The sequence below is a fragment of the Apus apus genome, chromosome 3 (assembly GCF_020740795.1).
Source record: "Apus apus isolate bApuApu2 chromosome 3, bApuApu2.pri.cur, whole genome shotgun sequence".
NCBI classification, from domain to species: Eukaryota; Metazoa; Chordata; class Aves; order Apodiformes; family Apodidae; genus Apus; species Apus apus.
In genome coordinates, this window is record NC_067284.1 from 63478461 (window position 1) to 63493699 (window position 15239).

The 15239-nt window shown below is 41.6% G+C and overlaps 1 protein-coding gene across 2 annotated transcripts; it reads left to right on the forward strand.

The window, feature by feature from the left end:
* The first annotated feature begins 1260 nt into the window (after window positions 1-1260).
* On the forward strand, window positions 1261-14928 carry TAF1A (TATA-box binding protein associated factor, RNA polymerase I subunit A). Of its 2 annotated transcripts, none has more exons than XM_051614995.1 (10): window positions 1261-1495; window positions 2767-2936; window positions 4126-4239; window positions 5385-5583; window positions 6388-6518; window positions 7347-7505; window positions 8641-8707; window positions 9962-10082; window positions 11418-11578; window positions 12742-14928. In XM_051614995.1, the coding sequence occupies exons 1-10, from the start codon at window positions 1372-1374 to the stop codon at window positions 12882-12884; spliced, it is 1389 nt and encodes a 462-aa protein (XP_051470955.1). In that variant the 5' UTR covers window positions 1261-1371; the 3' UTR covers window positions 12885-14928. The 2 variants fall into 2 exon arrangements, with proteins under 2 accessions (XP_051470955.1, XP_051470956.1); XM_051614996.1 differs by lacking the exon at window positions 1261-1495 and adding an exon at window positions 1789-1859.
* The last annotated feature ends 311 nt before the right edge of the window (window positions 14929-15239 follow it).

Consider the following 15239-nt stretch of genomic DNA (forward strand, 5'->3'; position numbering starts at 1 on the left):
ACACTCATTGATCACAGCTGAACCAGGATACTGGCTTACGTGAACCTTTAATCTGAGCCAGTTTATTATTTACTCACTGTCACACGGCAGAGCTGTTCTGAAAAAACCCTGTAAATTCTTACTCAGAAAACTGGACTTTACACATACCAAGCCACTCCATTGCAAAGTCAGTTGCCAGAAGTGATTTAAAGAAATAAGTTCCAGCAAAATTTGTACAAACCAGATTATGTGGTTGAGGCACATAGATTCCTAGAGGCCATGTCCTCTGCAGCAGTGCTATTGCCCTACAGTGAATAAGATTTTGATTTGGAATATTTTGTTTTCTGTAGAACATGGCGTTCAAAATAACAAACCAACAGAAAAGGACCAATAGAGCTAATGGAAAAAGTGGACCAATAGAGCTAATGGAACAAGTGACCAGAGAACCCAGTTAATTAACATTTTTAGGCAGTACTCGTGGTTCTACAGTCACGCTCTGATTGGGCTACATGTAGAGTTAAACCTCTGCCTGCCACACTCCTGAACACACCCAGCCTGCCTGCCAGGCTCCTCCTGGTCCCTTCCGCTTCACCCTCGGCCAGCAGCTCTCGCTTCCCAGCATCCAGAGGCACAGGAAGGCGAGCACTCCCGGCCCGCAGCAGCCGCCCGCGCTGACGAACCGGCTCCCGAGCCGCCCGCTGCGCCTCCTTGGCCGGGGGGCTCGGAAAGCTCCGGCCCCCCTGCTTCCCGTCACACTGCCATTGCCAGAGCTCACCTCACGCGTGCATCCTGCTACCCGCGGCCCTGCTCCAGCCCTCGGCTGAAGACGGATCCGTTTTTTTTACATTAACTTCGGATGGGAGCGAGCCCAGCTTCGCCAGCCGTCCAGCCCAGCAGCGCCTGACCCGGCAGCACCCCAGCAGCCTCTCCCCAGAGGCCTGCACTGCTCTCTGCCCAGCCCCCGCAGCCAGAGCGCTGAGCACCTGGGGGGAACGACTCCCTTCCCGAGCCAAGCCGGGCGCGCCCAGCCCAGCCCAGCCCAGCCCCTCCGAGCCCGGCGCCCGACCCAGCCCCGCCGCCCCAGCGCGCATGCGCGGTGGTCTCCTCGCCTCTCCCGTCGTGGCCGGAGCGGCCCCGCCTGCCTCAGGGCGCGCGCGCCTGCCGGGAGTGGCGCATGCGCACTGCGCGCCGGCCCTCCCCGCGAGGCCGGTGTCCGGGTGGGCTGCCAGGCTCGGCTGGGCTCGGCTGCCGGGGGTCGGCGTGGAGCGGCCTGAGGCTGCTCGGGGCTGCCCGGGGCTGCCCGCAGCGGGGCCTTCCCTCCCGGGGTGACGGATGGCCGCTGGCCGCTGCAGCCGGGCCGGGAGGCGGGTGTGACGGGCCGCCCTCCGCGCCATGGACAGCTTCCTGGAGGAGGAGGAGGAGGCGGCGGCCAAGACCCGGGCCGCGCAGGCGAGGAGCAGCGGCCTCCTGCCGGGCCTGCACCTGCCCGTGCTGCCGCCGCACCTCTACCGACCCGGTAAGGCCGCAGCTGCCCGGCGCCAGGCGCGGCCCCTGCCCTCCCGCCGCGGCTCTCCCCGCTCCGCCGCCCCCTTTCCCCTCGGCCCCGGGGAGCTCGGCCCCGGGGAGCCCGGCCCCTCGGCCCCGGGGAGCCCGGCCCCTCCGCCCCCGAGCTTTCCCGCCGAGGGGTCGCTGGGGCTCCCGTTCCCCTCAGAGCCGCTCCCGGCCCCCCTCACTGCGGCGTTCCCGCTCGTAACATAAAGGCCGATGACTGGTAGCAAAAGGGTTTGTGGATGCAGGTGACCGCAGAAGACTCTGGAGGAGTTTTTTGCTACAGAGTGTCTTTGTCGTGAAGCACTTTACATCGGTTCTGCCCGTGCCAGGTGACTTCTCAAGCAACTTGCTCAGTAGGACTTAACCCGCAGTAGCCACGCTTCTTGGCATATTTAATCTTGTGGTGTTCACTGGGCGTTTTATTTTCTTAGTACTTGGAACCCGTAAGGTTAGAAATAAGACTAGACCTAGAGGTAACTTCATAGAATGCACTGTAATAAAGCTGTTTCAAACCAGTGTTTAAATTACTGCTTCGCCTAGAGCATCCAGGTAGGAGGTGGCTTGGTGAGCTTTGTGAGTCCTTCCTACAAGGTTCTTATGGCTTGACCATTGTTGTAGAGGTGTGTTAGACCATGACACATGGCCCTGAGGTTTAAACAGATGTTGAAATGAGGCTTCAGTTTTGTGCTGTGACAAGAGTGTAATGAGTATCCATGTAAAAAGGGTGAGTTACCCCTTTCCAGTCTTGTACACAGAAGAGAATAATTTTCTAAATTTGTCTTTGATTTTAGTTGGAAGTGCTTAGACTTTGGTGCTGGAATGGCGTGTGTGCAAATCTTCAGCACTGTGGGGTCACAGACTTAGATGATGATTAGTAAGGGAAGACAGTGATCTCCAAAATATAGCAAAATGTATTGTGAAGTTATCAAAGCACCATGGTCTTCTAATTCCTGTAAGACATTAGTATGTAATGTTTGGCTCTTCAGTATTTCAAGTGTCTGCAGCTGTCTGCTGATTGTGGAAAATCCCATTTCGTATTATATTTCCAGTTTTTGCCATAGTCTTTTTTTTTCCCTGCAGACTAGTAAGTACATTTAATTTCAAAACCATGTAGCTTAAGATCCCTTTCTGTAGTGTCTGCGAGAGATCATATAAGAGAGATACTGAAATGCTAGGCAGATTGTTAGGGCTGTTAGAGTTGTGGGCTTGGTTGATCATTTTTGTTTGTTTCTTTAGCATCTTCACAAGAACACAAGTTAAATTTCAGGAAGAGCAAGGAGGTGTGTTTAAGTTACATTCAGGATGCCATGCTACAGAAGCAGTGGAAAAGAGCGGCAGAGTTTCTGACCTTCTATGTTGAGTCACTAGAGAAAGACTTTTCTAGAGAATGCGTGAGTCCTTCAGAGGTAAGCCAGTGTCCCTTATCAGAGTTCTTTTGCAGTTGAAAAAACTATTGCAAGAAGCATCTATAATACACCAGGACCAACATGTGTCTTAACTAATCATAGGCTTGATTTTTTTTAATTAATTTTTTAATTTAATTTTTGGGTAAGACCTGAAAAATTAGGCAGCTTTCACAAACGTTAATAGCTTCTTTGTTTCTCAAGGCAGCATGCTGTCCAATTACTTGCCAGAAGTCTGTGCTGCACAGACGTGCCTCTGCTGGGGATGTAACCAATCTTGCTGGAGCTTGAAAACTGCTAAGATCTCCCTTTCAGGGGTGCTGAGAATGTGCAGTGCTGTCTGACCTTTTTCCTGACAGAGTGCTCAGTGCTTCTGAAAAATCCTCTGGGCTTGCAGGCTGGTTTTGTGGGGTTTTGTTGGAGTTGTTTTGTTTTGTTTTTACATGGGCCCCTGACACAACAGATTAAATCTTGGCTTGGTGTAAGTTAATTTCATCAGAAACATATCTATGAAAAGTTGTCTTAATGTAGTCTTCTAAAATGGAAAAGCAGTAAGTGTGCTTGCTATGGCATGCCATCAGCCAGAATCTGTTTGAAAGTCAGTGGTTTATTTAGGTGTTGACCAGCTCTTCCAACAGTTAAAAAAAACCCTGAGGTGCTGAGATAGAAGCTGGAGGAAAAAGATCAGAGTTCTTAAATAAAGTAGAGCACTTGAATATGGCTAAACTGCTGGGATGTTTGGTTATGTTGTGTAGGCAGACCTGGAAAACAAGTGCACGTAGATGGGAAGGTACATCTAGTTGGAAGTAATCTTTACTGCCTAGGTCATAGAATTATATATACCTTGTTTCTCAGTGGAAGCATATAAAAGGAAAATAGTTGTTCTCAGTAATGGGAAGGGAAACCTTCTGACAAATGCAATTTGCATAAGCTTTGATGAAGCTTTTGATGATTGCTCATTTGTAATGAGCAATTATGAAGCATCCACTGAATGATTGTAAAAATGCTACTAGATGAGCATGTAGGTAACTATAGCAGTAGACAACACTTAGTATTAATTTTTATTTCCTATTCAAATGTACATTTTATTTATATGCTACAGTAACTAAAAGTTTGAGAAGACTGTATATATGGTGACTGCTGCCATTTTGGTACTAAGGTTATTTTTAATTCTCTTTCTCCCCATTGATAGATTATTTGGAGAACAGGAACTGAAATTCTGTGCCATCATTCCCGTGGCAGCATGAGAGAGTTCAACTCCTTCATAGAACAGATGAAAACTTTGGGAGTAAAAAGGTATTTGAAGGTGAGTGTACTTGATGCAATCTTGATTTTCCACATGTTTACCTAAAGTTGAGTATTAATTTCTGAATTGCTCTCTCTTGAAGTGTATTGCTGAAAATAGTGTAAAAAAAGTTAGTACATCTTACATGGCATTTTAAGGGTTATTTTATATCTAGCCACAACACATTTGGCCTATATATGTTATCACAGATGTGTATTATCAGTTCTTAAAAGTACCTAAATCCTTTGGTTAATATTTTAATTTGAAACCATTCAATTATTTTTCGTGCATGCCCCAGTAACGTGTAATTACATGTTAACAGCTGCCCTGTTTTTTTTCTGCTCCTTAACTTGGCCACTGTGCTACTGACTAAGTAGTTGTACTTGAATTTTGCCATCATTATCTGATCACTTTCCAAGCAGCTAATCTGTATATAAAACAGTGGGACTTATACTGTGGACCCCTGTCACTCGGCTCTAGTTCTTTTTATGTGGTGGCTTATTCAAACCTATACTGTTAAGGTTTCCTTGACTGTTTCTCACTCGTCACAATGCTTCTGTCTTTCATTCTGTGGCATATATATCAGTGGAAGTTCTAGATAAGAGTTTACTGGAGCTAACTGAGAGTTCAGACCTCTATTCAGTTCCTAATCAACATGATAGGGTGGTAGGACATCCCTCTTTCAGGTGTTCTGCAGATGGGTAGCCAAATCAATCAGCAAATGTAACCCAACTGGATTTCCTTAGGTCATATCTGTGTGATTTTAAATAGGTGCAGCACTTTTAATCACAAGCAAGTTCCCTTCCCAGGGATTTGTCTTTATATATCAGATGTCTTTTGATTACTGTTGTTTCTCCAGCATATTCATACAGAAAAAAAAACATCTTAGGTTCTTGGCTCATTTCTCTGTCCCCAGTGACACTTGTATTCTCCCATGGATGCATTTTTCTCCAAAATTCCTTGTAAGGGTGCTATTTGGATAAAAGAATATGTGTAAAAGGGTATTCTAATTAAAATACTCTACTAACCGTTTTTGCAATATTTTATGTGCACGTCAGTGGTGAGTCTCTTCTTTCCCTGCACATCTGTGTAGAGCTTTACTGTATTGCTGAGATTCTCTCCGTGTATGATGTGAAATGCTGTCGTATGGACTGTTTGAATTGCAGGTTTGTTTAGAGCATGCCTTTCACCTCCTTTGCAATGGACTAATAGACGATGCTTACCAAAACCTGTCCCTGGCAGAAAGCTGGAGGTATGGAGAGCAAACAGCCATTCAGGATAAAGAAATGAAGCTGATTCAAGCTTACAGGGGGCTGTTGGACTACTATAGCTGGTCTAAGCAGAAGAACATCCTATTAGAGCATGGTAAGTCCTAGTGTTGTATCAAGCTGTAAACTTCAGCCTGCTTGCTCGTGCAGACACCATGGTTTGCAATGACACCTTTTCCATGCAGGTTGCTCTTTTGTATGTAAAGGCACTAGAGAGAAATAGGAGATGTAAAACTGTGATGTTATCAATGGTACATAATTCAGTATCAGCAATGATGGTGGTACCAAAATGGCACACTTGAGTTGCTCTTCTTTGTAGTATCTTGAAGTATTCTGAAACTTCCACCCCTTCCAGTCATATTTTTTATATCCAGGCAGCATTACCTAAAAAATTGAATGAAGGTATTCACTTCAAGGAAGCAGGGGCTTCCTTTTGGGGATGTAAGTGCTTGACTGCTGCTAGAATTTTGAGTGCTAGCAAAAACCCCCAACACTTGTGTTTGGATCTAAGTTTCTTTGAAGATACATAAGTTGCTACTTTGGTCTTGCTTCTAGTTCTGCATATACTTGCTGGCTGTGCGTTATAAGTTACAGTGGGTCTTTCCTTGTTTCTGTGAAGACTAAATATTAAATTTGATTGATGAACCTTGTGCTGGTAATGCCTTGCCTTGGGATAGTACTGTCTGTCATGCCCCATGAGTTGAAATTGGTTGATAAGAAATTTGAATGAAAAGCAGTGAAAATGTCTTATTCCAATACTGAGGAAACTGAAGCCGCTTTTCTAAAAGCTCTCTGGAATCCTTGTATAGCAAAATGTGATTACCTCTTAAGCGCAGCATTCCTTCAACATCTTTTTTTATTAGCAAAGCTAAATTTGTGGCTTTCTTTCACGTTTTGGTAGGGCTGGATGGATTTGAAGACTTGTCTATTGAACAGGAGATGCACAGTTGTTTTCGGAAGGCAGCGGTGAACTTAAAGGAGATTATTAAAATACCTGGAGTCTGGGATCTCTTTGTGAAATGCTATGTGGATGTAAGGGCACGTTTTATAGATTATCTTCCCTTTGTGTTTCCTTGTCTAATTTTTTTAATATGTCTTTCTTCAGCTTTATGTGGGTGGGTGGGTGACAACAAAGTATTTGAAAGGCAACGCATCTTTATATGCGTCTCACTAGCTTTGATTTAGAGCACAGTATACACCCAGTAGAGTTGCAGAGCCTGCACAGAGTACAAAAAGGACTTTATCTGTGAATTGCCAAGAAAAAGAAATAGACAAACAGCTTGCATGTTTTGTTTTCATGGTGCTAGTGCAAAAATTGGAACACAGCTGCTTTTTTTAAATTCCTGAAAGCAAGTTTTTCTCTTTTTGGCAGGGCAGCATTTTTCTGGATGCACTAAATGTTAAATACACCAACATTGCAGTCCCTCTGTGTTGTGTTGTTTGATTTATTATTTTTTTTAATATCCACTTAGAATTTATAATTTTTAAAAAGTTAATAATAAGGTCTCTTTGAAATTATTTACTTTTTGTAAATGCTGCTAAGCTCTCACTGAGTTGTCTCTTTAAAGACATGACAAGCTGCTTCAGTGCCTCTTTCCAGTGAGAAAATGCTGGTAATTGTTTGACAAGTAAGTGTTAAAGGAATTTTCTCCTGTAGCAACATACATGTGTGAGTGTTTGTGTATGTGTAACAAAACAGTAGCCAGTAAAATGAAAATATGCTACTGTTAGTCTTATCCGATATGCTGCACTCGTAGGTACAGACTGTGCTATTGAGTAGTTCTGTGATAACCCAAAATTAGTTGTAAGATTATGATTGCTAATATGTGGCAAACTAATGACAGGCTTAACTTCTTTTAGTTGTTGGAGTTCTATGGAGACCATAACGAAGCCCGCCAAGTGTTAAATGAATATGCCTACAACTCAAAGTTTCCTGCTAATCCCAATGCTCATGTTTACCTCTACCAGTTCCTGAAGAGACAAGGTGCATCTAAGAAATCACTCACAACTGCGCTCAAGGTATATTATAAAGAAGATACAGTCTGTGGTCATTCATGTTTCATGGTGGTCTTGACAGTTTGATTCATTTGAACTCCTGTTACATTGTTTACCCTATCACATTCTTTCTGGGAAGTAGAGGGCTAGAGGAAAGTTAGTGGGAGGGATGCTAATGGTTGGAGCAACCAGCATCCTTTGAATTGTATCTTTGAATTCTTTTTTTGCCTTTAACTGATGTGTGTACATCTTACTGAAGTCAGTAAACAGTCTCAGAGAACGTGTTTATGTCATTGCACAAATCTGTAGCAGCTGTCTGGTACATAACACGCATTGATTTCTTCTACAGTTTGATCTTTACAATATTGAATAAATTATTAGCTGATTGCTCTTTCCCATATTGATTCCATCTAACAGTTAGTTTCTCTGCTTGTTTTCTATGGGCTCTGCATTTAAGCTAAAACAGAAATTAATTCCTGCTGGCTGTTGGTGGACAAGGCCTTTCTGTATTAAGCTTTTGTATAGCTTTTAAATTCCTGCTTTCCTTGCCTTTGCTCATTGATCTTGGTACCTTCTTCCAAACAATGTTTTGCAGTCTGTTTTGCCACTTGATGGCAATGACATCCTTTCATTAGGGCAGGTGTTTTCCAGCAGCTTCAGTACAGTTTAGACTTCTAAACTGTAACATATATGCATAAAATTCCATCTTTTCAGTGCTTTTTAGCCGTAGTTTTATCAATTATTCTCTTACAAGTTTGTGACAAATCAAAGTACTGGTCTGATAGGTCCAGAGACCATGATCGAATGCACAGAGTAGTAGACAGGGGAGCTAGAACTGGCCTAGGAAGGACATTAGTGTCTTCTTAAAAGCAAACTCTGGATATGGGTTTAGGCTGTTACTTGAGAGTGTTGTATTTGTCACACGTAGTGTTTTTTAGCAGCCATCAAGGTATCTCATCTATTGTGTCACAGATTAGTGTCACAGATGTGCAAAATTGACCTAGATATTAATTCTTTAAGGTGCCAGATTGTGTAATTTTCCTAACTAAACCACCCAAAACTCTAAAGTCTGTGCTTCTCTTGATCAAGTGGAAGTCTTCAAAAGTTTTAATATTAAAATAATGTATCTGAGTTTTGTGGGTTTATTTTTATTTTTCAGATCTTGCATGATATTGTTCCTTCTCATGAACTAATGATAGATTTTAATACCATGCTTCAAAAATCAAGTAAGTCTTTAAATATCTTTGCTCTTTTCCTTTATGTTAATCTAGAACAATATTCTGAAATTATTCTGCAGCCTTCTTTCTGCTTTCCAAAGTAATTTTGTTAAAAAAAAAAAACAACTAATACAAACCCCAACTTTCCAATCTTTAGGAATCTTTAGGTTGGATGTGTGAGCAGGCATTTACAAACTTCTATGAACAAATGTGTTTTTCACACGCAAACCATCATAAGGTACAGCCAGGATCTTAAAAATAACTTATTGTTTGAGGTACTCTAAATGCCAGGGTTTTAATTTGCTTTTTGAAGTCTCTGGTTTGTTTATTTCTTCTTTCTCTTCTGAATGAATTGAGATAGATCATTCATTGTTATTGATCAAAGAATGTCTTCCGCCTCTTCAAGGAAATTTTCAAGGTGGTAGAAAAGTCTTCCAATTTGGAGACTGTTTTTCTATGCTGATCAATTGCATTCCAAGCTGTCTCTCTTTTTGTGACCTGGTATGTTCCAGCAAGTCAGCAGACTGGTAAAATGTCATTGATTCAAGATTGCTCTGTTTGCTACTTTTTCTCTTTGGAAGTGGAAAAAAAAAAACCCTCCTGGCCAAAGTATATTTTTTTCTTTTCTTTCTTTTTTTTTTTTTTCTGTTCATTCATGACACATTTGCTTAGCTTTTCATATCTAATGAGGACAATCTGATTTTTAATAAAATTAATACTCAAACTTTTCCCACATTTACCTACTGTGGTAGGTCAAATGTTGTTTTAAGAACTCTGCTGATGATAACTACTGATGTGAAATGTCTGATTTGTTCATACCAGTGCCAGACTTGATATTTTTGGTGGCATGTCAGGATTTGAAGTGTTCCAGAGGTGCATGGTGTGCCCTTCCTATGGGAAGAGCATGTGGAACAGCAGTGCCCACTGGAAGCACCAATTAGGGAGCTTTGGAATCAGCAGTTACTGTACAGCAAGGTGGTGTGGGCTAGGTGAGCAGTCCTGTGTGTGCCTCTTGAGCCAGCAGTTTTTGAGCAGGGTGGTAACAGGGACAATTGTGTCTCTGGTATGAGTTGTGCTCTAGAGCCAGTAATCATTCCTTAACTTTATCTCCTGGAAGGGGCAGAAGGAAGTGGAGGGAACCTTAAGTAATAGGGAAGGCAGCAACGTTTGGGAAGGCAGGATGGAGAACTGCATTTCACTTGTTACTTACTATTGAGTTCAGCCTGATATAAGTAATTCATTAACAGCCTAATCTTTTTCCAGAGAAAAGAAAAAAACGTCGACTGGGGCTTGAAGTTATTTTTGCAGCCTTGGATTATGCTGGCTGGAAGGAAAATGTGAAGGCGTGGAGCTGTTTGGCAAGACAGATGAAACAAATTGTAATGTATGTATCCCTGGTACAATGTGCTAAAAACAAATGTGTCAAGTCTACACCTCTGGGCAATTGTTACCCTTTGTAGCCTTTGTCTTTCCTGCTGGTGAACAGAAGTCATCTGGCCTACTATGTGTGCTTTCATTGGAGAAAAGAAGAAATAAGTATTGAGGGGGATTCCAAATTTCCATTTTTGTCATCACCTGAAAAAAGTTGGTTTTGTTTGTTTGTTTTTAACAGGTGACATGCTTATGCACAAAGAATTGTTTAGATGTTATGGTAGCAGTTGCTGCCCATCACTAACCCCCCTCTTTTGATGGCAGGGGAACAGTTGTTGAGTCTGTTCTGCTCTGTTACTACATTATTTGAAAGTTGGTTTGAGAACCTCTGGGCTGCAATAGGGGCATGACTGGTACTGTACAGACTGGTGTGTTTTGTGACGTTTGTAAATGTTACAGAATGCAGCCAGTGTCATCTTAAAAGCTGAGCCAACATGCCCGGGGATTGATGTGACTTTGCCAACAGTGACAGACATGGCCTCTGATTTCAGAAGGAGCTGTTCCAGGCAGTCTGTGCCCTGAAGGCCTCTAATGTCTAGACTTTATTTTGCCCAACAGAGAGACTGTTGTATTTCTTAAGGCTTTATTTATATTTACAGTAAATAATTCAGTACTTAATGTGACCTATTTTGCTGTTTAATTGCCACCTCCACCTACACAACATCTGCTGCTAAGGTCCAGAAGCTAGTAGGTTAAACCTAGCGGTGTCATTGTGTAGAGTCAGTAAGAATGGTATGATACTCTAACTTTGCCTTGTATTTGAAGACAACGTCAGAGTATCTTGAAATACACTGGTCATTTTATGGGAAGATCACTTCCCTGTTGTAGGTGGTTTCTGTTTCTGAAGTGCTTGATTTAAGGTCTTTATTGCATAACAGTTATTGGAATAAGTATGTGGGATAAGTTAGTTTTCTAGTATGCATAGAGTAACACAAACCTTTTCTAAAACCAAGCCCCTTCATACTACTAATTTGTCGGCAAGCATGAGGGAACTTTCTTATTATTATTGACAAGCTGGCACACAAGTGAAAGGCCTGCTTCATTTCACAGCATAGCCTATTATTGCCAAGTCTGAATAAGACTGTTGGAGTTTACCTTCTGCCTCACTAGTGTTGCCAGGGATTAAAAAAAAAAGGTTATTTCTGTTTAGATTAGTGTTTCAGTCTTGCAGTGTAAGCTTAGTGTGTCTATGCTAGCAATTTGAGACTTCTAGCAAGGTGATCATAAAATTCAGTGCCTTCTAAGCATCTCTTCATCTCAATTTAAGCTTTTTTGTAACTTTTTCCAGGTCTGAGAAGCATCTTGACTGGATCAAGCAAGAGTGGAACTCCAGAAAGGACTGGTGGCCAGTCTTCCATTTTAGCCGTTACTTGGCAAAAAGGAATTGGAAGGAAAATGAAAGCCTTTCATATGAAAAAGCTCTGGTGGCTGGAATCTTGCTAGGAAAAGGTAATACTAAATGTTCTTTCCTCTTTACTGCATAGAACAGAAATAATGTCTAGTTCTAGCCCCAATTTACCTTCTAGTAAAGGTTGTTTTCTTTGAAGCTGCATATGAGAAAAAACATTTAAATTGTTTGATATTTGACAGTGAGGCATATTTTGCATAACTTGTCATATTCTGGCCTAGAGTTCTGTTTTATCTGGCCTTGTTAAGCAGTCACAATACTATTTATCTTGCTTAACCTTCAAACCACAATTTCAAATATGCACAACATGCTTCTGAGTGAATCTTGAGAGGGCTGCAGAGAGTTTGCTTGCTGGATGCCGGTCTAGGCAGTGTATCAGCAAATACTGGGGAGCAGCTGATCCTTAAGGACCATGGGAGTTTTGTAATACAGGAAGGAGAAGGGGGGATGGGGTCTTGAGTGAAAACCATCAGCAGTTTGGTAAGAAGGTGAAGATCGTGATCTCTTCAGTAGTATTCTTTGAAATGCTGCCAAAAGCAAGTAGAGTGTCAGGCCAAGCAGCAGCTGCAAAACTGAGAATGAGTCTATGGCATGGAGACCATGGCTTGTGTGCCAGTTCAGACTTTGGTTGAAAGGCAACTTGTTCTTTGTCAGCTTTTCTATAAATTTATCTTCTGGACTTGATAAAACTTTCTCATATTAAAGGTCTCTTTTTTTTGCTTGCAGTAAGTTTTTATCAAATGTTTCCTAGCTTTTATTTTCAGATGGCTAATAAAATTGTTCCAGCTCTAATTTTCTTTAAGTTTCTGTGTGTATTAGGGTTAACATGAACCTCTCGTCCAACACACAAAGTTTATGTACGAAATCAAGGCTTTTTGAAATTTTACTTCTTGAAATTTTACTTTCTAATCTATTAGAGAAGTAAAACCAAAAGAGAATATTTTGCAATATGCTGTACAGTTACATACATGTAGAATGTTTTAAGGATCAGCTGAGGATAGATTATTTGATGCTGCAGTTATGTCTCTAGTGTTGCATGTCTTGGAATATTTTATTACCTTTCATTACTGAAAACTTTTTTAGATGTTTGCCTGTTATTTAAACAGTGAAATAATTTTCTATCCTTTTCTGTTTCCTTGTATGGTGGTATAAGTTACAATACTTTTTTTTTCTTTTTTTTTCTTTTTTATTTTTTTGTCCTCAGATTGCAAGTACTTTAAGTATGTATCACACCAAGGCTGCAAAGCTCAGGTGAAAAGGTTTCAGCTACTGAAGAAATTTGTGAATAAGCATAATCCTGTCTACCTGAGAATCTCTGGTGCTTCAGACTGTTCTGTACAACCTTAATTAGAAGGTGCCCATAAGGTTCTTGCTGTATTTTTAATTGTCTGTGAAACTTATCTTCTGTATTGGTGCTATTCTAAAATGTCCAGGCAAGCCCTATCAACTCAGTACTAGACTTCTAAAAGTATTTTTGTAAAAACACTTTGGTTTGTATTTATTTTATAATAAAATTAATATAAATCAACTGATGAGGTTGAGGAATTTCTTTAATGTTAGTCCTATATTTCTGTGTGAAATGCAAATAGCAGTGATTTCAAGTACATCTTGAATACATTTTTTGCATTGCATATTGAGAAAAATTATAGGATGTGAAGAACTACTGTGGCTTATTCAAATAGTTTATGCACTTCAACATATCCAAAGGCAGTTTCCCACATGTGATACTTATGGGTTGTGTGTCCATCTGAGGGATAGTTTTCACATCATTGGTAAGACAGTGAAAGGTTGCTGCAGCTGTGTGGCTGGAGAGGGAAATTGGTGTTGCAGTGCTTTGAGAGAGCAAAGGCACAGAACTACTGAAAACTTCTCTACCCTGTGGAAGAGACTTTCTAGAATCTTTTTGCAGCCTTGCCTGTGAGTTGAAATATACACTGTTCTGTGTTTGGAAAGCAAATGTTGTCACAAACTAGCTTTCCAGTTTGCTTGAAAACAACAAGAAAATTATTTCCAAATACTAGTTCTGTTTTAATGACAAGTCTGTAGAATTCTGCTGGATGAACTGCTTGCACTACCTCTGGAAATGAAATAAAGATGTCTTTAGCATGGTAGTATATAGCTAAGTACAGCTGTGCTTTTAAAGCTGAGTGTTTATCTGGAAATTTGGTCTGGGTTAATCTGGGTCTTGTGATATGTGCCTTAAGGTGTCCTAATTATTAAGTGAGCTACTTGCTGTAATTGTACATTTTATCATGAAAAAAGGGAATTGTCGTTCTCAGCCTGTGTACTGGTTTAGTTCTGACTCCCTAAGAATGCTGCTGTAATAGTAAATTTTTTTGATTGGAGATCTTCAACTGAGTTATGACTATTGTGAGGTTTCAAAATGCTCTTCCCCTGTGTTCCACAAGATGTCCCACACCTCTGGGAAACAACCTCCCCTTAGTCTGAAAGGTGGTAAGAAAGTTGCCCCCAGTGACTCATCTTGATGGGACAATGGAGCTAAGGCTGTCCTGGGACAGCCCTTAGAGGCAATTGGAGAGGGTGAGCCTTCCCTGGAGTCCTTATTTTGGCTTCCTGCCTGCCATTGTGCCCCTCTTGCTCTTCAGGATTTGCAAAGATGGGCCTTTGATGGGCTGGTTCCTCTCCTGTGATGGGCTTGGGAGCATCCCAGCAGGGTATTATTTGAGCTTCCCACTTCCATTGTCTCTCTGTGCTCCTTTGGGGGGGTGCAGAGGAGCTTTTATATAATCTAACGCAAAACAGAGTGAAAATTGAGTGCTAGAGCCCTTGCTGCTTGTTGAGAATTCCCAAATAATTTTCCTTCTGTCACCCTAGCTTCCTGTGGGATATGTTTGCATTTCAGCAGCTGAGAAACCATCACTTCATTGAGGAAGAAATGTGAAACAAAGCAGCAAAGGTTGGGGTGGAGGTAAGAAGAACAAAGAGGAGCTCTGATGTCTTTGAAAGATCTGTTAATCCATTGTGCTCACAGCTTTCTCCTAAGACCTCTGGAAGCAGAGTTGCCGCCAGGCATCATGTTCTGCCCTGGTGCTAGGACTACCATGCTGCCATCTGCAAGCAGAAGAGCAGCACAGCCCCATCTTTCATGTAACTATCTCAAGCATTGATTGCTCCTTCATGTCGTGCAAGAAACTGGCTATTTCCTGACACCATAGTACTTACACCTATGACAAACCTGTAGGGCACAAGTCCTGAGTGGAATTTCCTGTGGAAGTTACTTGGTGCATACTGTGTTTTGAAACTTGTGTATTGTACTTTGAATATAACTCCCAGTGTATTTGAATATTCTGCTTTGCCTCTGAGTTCTGTGGTCTAGATTTTATTTTCTTATGACTTGGCATCTTCATCCTGTGTGCAAAACGTCTGTAAGGTTTTTATTTCTTTTTTTCCTTCTGTGAAACAAATAGCTCGTCTCTTCTTTGCTGATCTCCTTTATGCAGAGGCAAGGAACTTGTTCAGGGAATCCATGTCTTCTGGCTATGGACTGTGTCATCCCTCTGCACTTGAACACTGAAGTGGAGAAGAGCACTTTATATTTTTCATATTAAAACCTAACATAATAACAACACAAAATTACAAATCTTTTTGTGTCTAGCCTCTTCTTTCCCCATTCCACTCAGGTTTTTTTTATATTCCTGCTTGTGCTTTCCTGTTTTAAGGTCTTATTAAAGTTCAAGCAAA

Excerpts from the sequence above, each read along its gene's own strand:
- TAF1A (XM_051614995.1), top strand. The coding sequence starts at position 1,372 with ATGGACAGCTTCCTGGAGGAGGAGGAGGAGGCGGCGGCCAAGACCCGG. Across the intron at positions 2,937-4,125 it reads AATGCGTGAGTCCTTCAGAG|ATTATTTGGAGAACAGGAAC; the intron begins GTAAGCCAGTGT and ends CCCCATTGATAG. Across the intron at positions 11,579-12,741 it reads TGGAATCTTGCTAGGAAAAG|ATTGCAAGTACTTTAAGTAT; the intron begins GTAATACTAAAT and ends TTTTGTCCTCAG.